General features: G+C 35.5%; 2 protein-coding genes across 3 annotated transcripts; one reads left to right on the top strand and one right to left on the bottom strand.

Moving 5' to 3' along the window:
- The first annotated feature begins 4,588 nt into the window (after window positions 1–4,588).
- Window positions 4,589–5,773, top strand: LOC113005478. 2 transcript variants are annotated; one of them, XM_026141095.2, is made up of 5 exons: window positions 4,589–4,812; window positions 4,878–5,024; window positions 5,113–5,166; window positions 5,317–5,577; window positions 5,683–5,773. In XM_026141095.2, the coding sequence occupies exons 1-4, from the start codon at window positions 4,714–4,716 to the stop codon at window positions 5,332–5,334; spliced, it is 318 nt and encodes a 105-aa protein (XP_025996880.1). In that variant the 5' UTR covers window positions 4,589–4,713; the 3' UTR covers window positions 5,335–5,577; window positions 5,683–5,773. The 2 variants fall into 2 exon arrangements, with proteins under 2 accessions (XP_025996880.1, XP_039301871.1); XM_039445937.1 differs by lacking the exon at window positions 5,683–5,773 and having other exon boundaries at window positions 5,113–5,634.
- A 1,031-nt stretch (window positions 5,774–6,804) lies between these two features.
- Window positions 6,805–8,814, bottom strand: LOC113003621 (protein ALP1-like). Its single transcript, XM_026133801.2, has 3 exons — window positions 8,742–8,814; window positions 7,596–7,780; window positions 6,805–7,518 (listed from the first exon to the last, which is right to left on the bottom strand). Exons 1-3 carry the CDS (start codon window positions 8,812–8,814, stop codon window positions 6,805–6,807), a joined length of 972 nt encoding a protein of 323 aa, XP_025989586.2.
- Between the last annotated feature and the right edge of the window lie 222 nt (window positions 8,815–9,036).

Below are 9,036 nucleotides of genomic sequence, written 5' to 3'. Positions count from 1 at the left end.
ACAACTGAAATGATAAGAAATTGTTGCCAGATGCCCAACCTTACATTTAAAATTTTTGATCTAACGTTTGGCGCCAGCATTTACCGCTGGCGCCATCTACTGAAAAACGGCGGTTTTCAATTTGTACTCTTAATATAATTTGGAACACGTTCAGATTGTACCGATTGCATATCAAACATAAAATACACGAGAAAATCGACAAGCTTGGACATACTAAATCAAGCATTATTTTTTCGTATTTTTATCAAAGAGAAAAACGAAGTAGTTACTTATTTTTAAAGAAACTCGCAAAAAAGATTAATATGTTTTAAATAAAACCTTTTTAATATTTTATAAAAATCTTTTTTTATAAGATCTGTATTTCAATCCTATAAGCACTACAATATTTTTAAAATTAAACAAACATTATACAAATATTATTATAAATTAAAATAATTTTATGATATTAAAATATTTTAATATTCATGGAATATTATGAAAATGTTCTACACATATAGTTTTTCAAAATTTATTTAAATTATTATGCATAAAGTATTCATTAACTTTACAATTATTACATTCAAAAGTTATACAATATACAAAGTGTATCTTAAAAAACGCCTACTGATTATACTAATTAAACTGGATGAAATGGAGCCACATACAACCACAACCAACAAGGAGAATCGCAAACACAGTCCAGGAGCTTACAGAGTCGGAGAAAATTTCCCCAACACTGGAGAAAGTTAAACAGGCAATCAAAATCCAAAAAAATAACAAAGCCCCAGGTTTGACGGAATACCTGCATAGCTGTATAAAAAAAAGGAAGCTATATACTGCTACAACATCTGCACGACCTCATAGTTAAAATATAGACAGAAGACGAGATGCCTGAAAGCTGGAAAAGAAGTATAATTTGCCCAATACACAAAAAAAGCGACAAATTAGACTGCAAAAACTACCGCGGCATTTTCCTCCTCTGTACAGCATATAAAGTATTCACGTACATCTTAAGACGAAGACTGCGTAAGTACACGGAGAACAGTGCTGTCAGTAAGTACTAATCTGATTTTAGACCAGGGAGGTTGACAATAGGTCAACTGTTCAGTGTAAAGGAGATTTTGAGGAAAGCATGGAAATTTAATATCGATGTCCATCAGATCTTTGTAGACTTTTGCCAAGCTTATAACTCGATCAAAAAAAGAGAAACTTAATCATATCCTAGGTTAATTTGGAATACCAAAAAAATTAATAAACCTAGTACGAGCAACAATGATAGGCATTAAAGTACACGTGAGGATACAGAATCAACTGACCGACCCATTTAAAATTGCTCAAAGATTGAAACATCGCGATGGACTAGCTCCGGTATTATTTAATGTGTCCTTGAAACATGTAATAAGAAAAATGTCCTAGTAATATATTACTATTTAAATCCTAGTAATATATTAATCAATACATTACTATCTAGGTTAAATCCTAGTAATATATTAATCAATAAATCAACTCTAATTACGGCGTACGCAGGCAACATTAATATAATGGGGAGATAAATAGCCATGGCAAAGGATACATTTATGGAATTGCAGGATGGAGCGGAAGAGATCTGAATAGACCTGAATATAACCTCGAAAAAACAAAGATCTTGACCCAAACTAGATGCAGCAACTAAACAGATTCTCCCAAACGTAGTAATAGGAAATGACAATTTGGAAAGAGTAAACGAGTTTAAGAACTTAGGAGAAAGTATTACGAGATGGAAGGGAGGAGCTAGAAATCCGCAGGATTGCTCAGGCCAATAGAGCCTATTTTGCTTTGTTACACATCTTTAAATCGAGAGATGTCCACGCAAACAATAAAATCCGGATATACAAAAGCATGGTGAAACTTATAATAACATATGGATGCGTGGGGCTTAACAAATAAGATCACAAACGACATTGACGCCTTTGAAAGGAAAATACTCCGGAAAATATTGAGTCCAAAAAATGAAAATGGGATTTAGAGACCTAGGTACAATCAAGAATTGTATCAACAATGTCAGGATACATCACTTTTCAACTTCGTAAAACTCCAAACTACATTGGGCGAGACATGTTGCTAGAATGCCAAAACGAAAGCTGCCTAGAAGAGTATTAGTGTCAAGAATGGAAGGACAGAAACCGGCTGGAAAACCCAGAAAAAGATGGTAGGAGGAAATAGTGGAGAACTTAAGGAAGATAGAGGGAAAGAGCTAAGGACAGGGACGATGGAGGAGGAGAGATGAAAGAAGTCAGGGCTCGAATACGGGCTGTAGCGCCATAAGATGGATGGATGGAAATAATATTGTGCGCTTATAGGAATCCACTCAACGCATAAGAAACACTCAGTCGCACAGAACATTGTTCCGAATTCTGTAAGCGCTTCATGCGTTCTATGCGTGCATTTAAAAAACGAAACAATTTCAAAACGTTGCGCATCAATATTGCAATCCATGCGCTTCATGCGTAATTCGGAATACACCTGTAAAGACAATTATGTGAATTTAGTTTTGATAAGAATGTAGTCCATTGATGCATTTTTGCCCGAAATGAAAGAATTTAATAGAAAGAAAGCGTCGCTCTGTCCCGTAAATATAATTATAGATTGACTTTAATAATCTTTCTACATTTGCTCAACATTAAAACTCGTATTTATACTGAATTGACTAAAATATTTTTGTCACATTAAATAAAAGGCAACGTAATAGCAATTAACAAGCAATCTAATTTGTGCAATAATTTGCTATAGATTGAGTTATCATGTTTTGCTGAGTATTTAAAATTATGTTTACAATAATAATATATTTTATCAAAAATTCTTGAACAAATGAGAAAGAATTCCATTCTGGAATTCCACAAATGGAATTCCAGAATTTTATTTGTGTTCGTGCGTTTGACGAGAAAACACTGACTACCTCTGTGCCACTCTATTTATTATATTTATTGATTTTATTATTTCCGACTTAATGACATCTTTAAAAAAAAAAATCTGTGGTAATTTATTACGATGTGACGTTAACACCTTACAAAATTGCTTGAATTGACAGTGCTGATTACGGCATGATTGCTCATATGTCCATCTTGGTGGTCAACATTGATGGATCATTATGTGAAAATTTACTTAGAATTTTTGAACACCTAGAAACGACTTAATGGCGTGTCAATTTCTCGTTCTCAAGTCGGAGACAACGTATGCTGAATATAAAACGTTTTTCTTTTGTTCAACGCGACCACTATCTTACACAATTATTAGCATATATGATTTTGTTAATTTAGAATTATTGTTGAGAATGACTTCAAGGAAAATTGATCGGAAACGCGTCCGATATTTGTATTCATATTTATGTACTGACAGCATAATATATGTACTATTATTATTGACCAACTATCGCGTTTGACTAGCATTTCCTACGTTTTATTCTTTAATTTTAATATTGCCGAGTCTATCTTAAATATTTTGACAATTTATTAACATAAAATCTTGTTAAAATTGTTTGGTCAGTTTTATTGTCGTGCAGACACGTGTAGTAAAAAAATTTTCTGATGCCTCGAAGACCGATTAAAGAAATACAAGCCGCGCAAATTGTTATTCTTCTCGAGGAAGGTAACAGTTAGCGGTATATGGCGAGATTCCTGGATATAACCTAATCTAGCGTAAGTCGCACATGGACTCGGACCAGGAGACACAAAATTTTTGTAGAAGACAAGGACAAGGCACGTAGGCAAGTAATATCGAGGGCAGAAGATAGGATGATTTACATTGCGTAATCCGAGAGTAGTTGCTCGATAAATATGCGATGATATGCGTGATATTCTCGAGAGTAATGTGAGTATCGACACAATCCGCCGAAGAATTCACGAGTCCGGTCTCCTGTCAAGAAGTCGTGTAAGAGTTCCAGCGTTAACATTGAACCATTATCGCGTTTAATTTACGCACAGACGCACGTAAACTGGATCGAAAAACAATAGAGTTGCGTGTTATTCACGGACGAATCACGATTTTACCTTTACGGAAATGATCGTTGTCATCGGATTTGGCGTTGTCGCAATATTCGATACCATTAACAAAATGTAGCTCGAGTAAGAGCTTTCCATGGTGGCTCAGTAATGGTATAGGCAGGAATATTATTTTTCCCAATATAATTAGTAGTAATACCGCCGTCAGGATTACATTTCATACATCGTAGAAGTCTTACGTCCGCATGTGTTCCCAATAAGTGATAGAATTAGAAAAAGATTTTTATTGATGTAGGACAATGCTTGTCCTCATACGTCATTTCCTCAAGTCAAATAACATCTCGACCCTTGATTATCCACCAATGAGTCCAATTTAATCTCATCAAACATTTGTGAGATATTCTTGGACGGCAACTGCAAAATTTGGAAAGACCACCACGAACAACCACTCACCTCCAGATGCCACCTGTAACATTAGCAGCATTGGTACATAAACTTCGACAATTATGGAACAATATCCCCCAAGAATTGATGCGTCCGTGTATCAACATGCAAGATCGATGCGAAGAAGTTATAAGGCAACAAAGGGGCAATACACGCTTTTAAACACATATACATTGCGACCGCACTCACAAGCGTGGTGCAACTACGTTAATTGCTCGTGACGATAGTTAAGGTGCGATTTCACGAGCCGCTCGAATCAGCCGTTTCGAGCGACAAATTTGTCGCTTTTACTTTAGCGGCTAAAATTTTGTAGATGGAACAGTTCCAACTACAAGCGTTTGACGCTGAAACGCTCTGCGATGTGAACAGTGCTACCGCGAAGTCGATATCGCAATACATAACCTTCATTTCGGTTTGTTTCTTTAATAAGCGTCATGTAACCTAAGATCCGAATTCATAGTCGTTTCTTAATTTCAGAATAAGTTTGAGAACGTTTATGAATTCGGATCTATACAACAGATTCACGACGCTTTACTTTTTTTTTTAAAGTTAGTTAGAAACCATTCGTCGAACATGTATCATTTGGAAAAACTTTTACAACAATCTACAAACGAAAATGTAGAAGTAAGTATATATATGTATATAATATATCCTTCTGCAGCATGAAATAATTGTTTCCTTATTGTTTTCAATTGTGATTAATGTATCTCAGATAAACATAGTTGCAACTTGTGGGTTATGTGAAACCATATGCGACATGAATGAGGTAGGTAATCACATGTGCCTTCAAGGCTTCGATAAGTGTCACTTGGATAAAAACAATTATTTTTATCCAATATGTAGTAAGTAAAATTCGTGTAAATGATTATTATCTTATTTAAAAGCATTTCTTATAATATTTTATAATAATTTGTAGCAGATGGAACTATATTAAGGCGTAGTTTAGTTAACGATTCAGAAATTATAGTTCAAGAAGATTTGGAATCAACGAATAAAAGAAAAAACGTAAGAAAAAAGTTAAATATCGCAGAAAAGGAGAATTTGCTGCAAATCGAGGAACAATTAATTTTAGAAGTTCATGCACGCGAAGCTTTGTGGAATCCACAAATTGATTTATCTTGTCGCAGCAGAAAAGCGGTTGCACAATTATGGAAAGAAGTTTCCGAAGCCTTAAATGGTAATTCAAATTGGCAATTCAGTTAAAATAATGAAATTATTATAAGAATAATATCAAACTGAGATTTCATTAATAAAATAATTAATGAGATACAATGTTTTCTAGGCAAACTGTCAGATATCGAGGCTAAAACCAAGTTCAAATTACTGCATGATACATACAGAAGAATTATTAGTGGTGAATCATTAGCGAGTGGATCCGAAAGACCCGCTAAGAAAAGCAAGTGGCAACATTACGATAATTTATCATTTTTGCGTGATTCTTGTTTGTAAAAAACGTATGTTATTACATTCTTCCAGAGCAATATAAAAATGTCAACATTTTTCAATTTTCAACAGCAAAATATTTATACATTTTAAATATGTAACACTGTTTTACAAATGTTAACAGAACCAAATCAAATGTGTCAATAAACACGGAAGATTCAACAGATACTAATTTTGAAGATGCAGAAGAATCAATTGACATTACTATTGAAGATTGGGAACAAAATAGATAGCAAAGTATGTGTCATCTAATTTTCTATCTATTCAATTTTTTTTTTTTTTTAATATGTAATGTATATACATATATATTATATTTTATATTATACATTTTTTAGAACGCAATAGGAAAGGCAAGAATAAAAAGGGAGACAATTCTACAGCAATTAATAGAATTGCTGATGCTTTTTGCCAAAGAAATATGCAGCCACCGATTACTTTGCCTGCTCCTCCACAAGACGATGATGTGGACGCAATTGTGTCTGTAGTTGAGAGACGATTAAGGAAACTTCCACAAGTGTTAGATGATGCAGCACAAAGAATTTTTCAGTTTACTTACGATCTCGTAAAAGATTTATCAAATACTTAGTAATTATTACTTAAAGTTTTTGTTTTGAAAAGTTTAAAGCACAAAGTTTTATTTAATGTTTGTTTTTAAATGCTTTAATTATGTTAAGCATGTCTTATTTTATATTTTTGTACTTTATACTATTAAATTACGAGTTATATACGAGTTATGTATTACAAGAATAAAAAGTTGGTATTTAAAAAAACTAAACGTTTTATCGAAGTCATTTATTTTAACATTTACAGAAAATGAATAATATAAAAAGAATATGAAACATACATTTGGGTCTACATAGAATCTTTTTTTTTTATAAAATAAGCTAATAAAATTAAAACTAATTAAAAATAAACCAAGAAAATCCTATTAAATTTACAAATTACTTTGTGTATTTTACAATTAAGCATAATCATCTTGCCATGATACAGATCCGTCATTATTAAAATATTCGCAAAAATTTTCTCGCACTTCCATACTTTTCCGAGTACTCATATATGCCCCTGCTCTTTGTACCTCACGATAACCAGAACCGTTTTCAACAACCATTCTCCAAGAACCAGGTATAAAACCATTAGGACCATCATGATCGATCATACTTGTAGTTATGTATTCATTTTTGTTTATGTCCTGTTTTCGTAACCAATTATGCAAACACACAATGCTTTGCACAATTCTTTCAACAGTTTCTACTTTGCCAATTATTGGCTTTCTCAGTATTCGCCATTGACAGGCAAGAATACCAAATGTATTTTCAATCACTCGTCTGGCACGACTTAGTCGATAATTGAATATATTTTTTTCTTTAGTCAGCCCGCCCCTTCCTGAGTATGGTCGAAGCAAATATTCTTTTAAAGGAAATGCTTCATCTCCAACAAGGCAATACGGCAATTTGGGACCATTTCTAGAAATATCCTCTGCTTCTGGCACGTTCATTTTATTTTGTTCAAATTTTTTGCCAAATTGGCATTCTTTAAAAATTCCACCATCGCTGCGTCTACCATAGGCTCCAATGTCAACAAATGTAAACATATAGTTAGCATCGCATACTGCCATTAAAACGATACTATGGCTATGTTTATAATTGTAATACATGGAACCAGCATTATTAGGGCACTGAAAAAGTATATTATAATAACAATGAAATATATATTTATATATTGTATATGTGACAATATTGTTGAAATAAATACTTGAATAACAATGTGTTTTCCATCAATAGCACCGATACAGTGAGGGAAATCGCATCGTTGATCAAAGTCTGCTGCAATACTTTTCCAATCTTTTTTCGATAAAGAAGGTGGAAGAACAATTGGGCATAACTCATTCCAAATTACTTCGCATGTTTCAGATATAATATTGCTTACTGTTGTACATCCTAATAAGTATTGATAAGATATTGACACCATCGAGTCGCCAGAAGCCAAATATCTATAATGTATGTAATATTAAAACAGTTGTAAATATAATAAAGTTTTTAAATAAAAATATATATATTTTTCAAATATATTTGTATATATTTTTATATATCTATCATTTTGCATTGTTTTGTGTGCCAGTTTCATATTTCTGTAAGCTTAAACAATTAATTAATAAAATATACCTTAGAGTTAAACATAAACGTTCTTCAGCATTAACAGGCTTTCTTAAAAATGTCTTTATGATGTTTTGGAGCAACTATTTGTAATAATTCTTCAAATTGTGTTGATGACATGCAAAAATAATTAAAAAATCTTGCACTTTCTAATTTTAAATACGGTAAATTTTCCGTAGGGGTCTGGAGTCGTTTCGGGGCCTTCCGAGGCTGCGGAACGACTCCAGATACAGGAATTGGCGTTCTTGCGGTTTCCCGAGCTCGCTAGGGGTCTGCGGTCTCTCGTAGGCCGTAGATTCAGGGATCTCAGCAACCCTGGCGCCCGAGCTGACACACCGTAATCCATCACGCGCTGAAATTACGTGCGGGATGGACCGGGGACCTTGGCTTCACCGCCCGGGTCGCGAGGAGTCAACCTCTATAAAAAATCAAGGAGGCGGCGTCTGAGTGTCGTGTTTTCGCGCCTCAGACGCCATGGTGGTGTGTACTGTGTTTAATGTACGGTGTTCGTCGCGGCGGGGGGTCGGGTCGCCTTCTCCTTGCGGAATCCTGGAGCGATCTTCCGGTCGATGGTTAAATCCCGCGTGTTGACCCGCTGGTTGTCGATGTCTCCGGCTAGCCCGGGTGCATCGGCACCGGGCCCTCGGGCCTAGGATCAGCTCGTACACCGGTGCGACTGACGCTACCTCTCGGGGATGTTCCTCGTTAGCGCGGGGGCATCGTCGTGGGGGGTGTTAGCTCTTGCCGAGACCTCTGGTCGGGGGATCGCTGTGGGTACCTGCCGGGATCGGGGGTCCCGTCTGCCCGCCGCAGTCCATTGTCTGATACGCGTCGATCGTGGGTCATCCCGGGTGTGCGCTTACCCGCGTGCACCTAGGTTTTGTTTTCTGTTCTTCCCTGGTCGGCGCGTGTGATGTTTTGTGTTGTCCATTAGGTTCGCCTCGGGTCGGTGGTCCCCGAACGCCGACCCGTAGTACCCCTCGGAACGAGGGTGGGGTTCCCCTCACGAAAAAATACCCTATTATGAAATACATGGACAA

This window comes from Solenopsis invicta, chromosome 2 (genome assembly GCF_016802725.1).
Source record: "Solenopsis invicta isolate M01_SB chromosome 2, UNIL_Sinv_3.0, whole genome shotgun sequence".
NCBI classification, from domain to species: Eukaryota; Metazoa; Arthropoda; class Insecta; order Hymenoptera; family Formicidae; genus Solenopsis; species Solenopsis invicta.
The sequence above is the reverse complement of the archived record's forward strand: the minus strand, read 5'-3'. Positions and strand labels throughout refer to the sequence as shown.

Bases quoted from the DNA above. Each gene is read 5' to 3' on its own strand.
- LOC113005478 (XM_039445937.1), top strand. From the start codon at position 4,714: ATGGAACAGTTCCAACTACAAGCGTTTGACGCTGAAACGCTCTGCGAT. The intron at 4,813-4,877 runs GTTTGTTTCTTT...TCTTAATTTCAG, and splicing joins AATACATAACCTTCATTTCG to AATAAGTTTGAGAACGTTTA. The intron at 5,025-5,112 runs GTAAGTATATAT...AATGTATCTCAG, and splicing joins CTACAAACGAAAATGTAGAA to ATAAACATAGTTGCAACTTG.
- LOC113003621 (XM_026133801.2), bottom strand. From the start codon at position 8,814: ATGGACTGCGGCGGGCAGACGGGACCCCCGATCCCGGCAGGTACCCAC. The intron at 7,781-8,741 runs GCAAGAGCTAAC...AATACTTATTAG, and splicing joins TCCCCCGACCAGAGGTCTCG to GATGTACAACAGTAAGCAAT. The intron at 7,519-7,595 runs GTATTTATTTCA...ATACTTTTTCAG, and splicing joins GAAAACACATTGTTATTCAA to TGCCCTAATAATGCTGGTTC.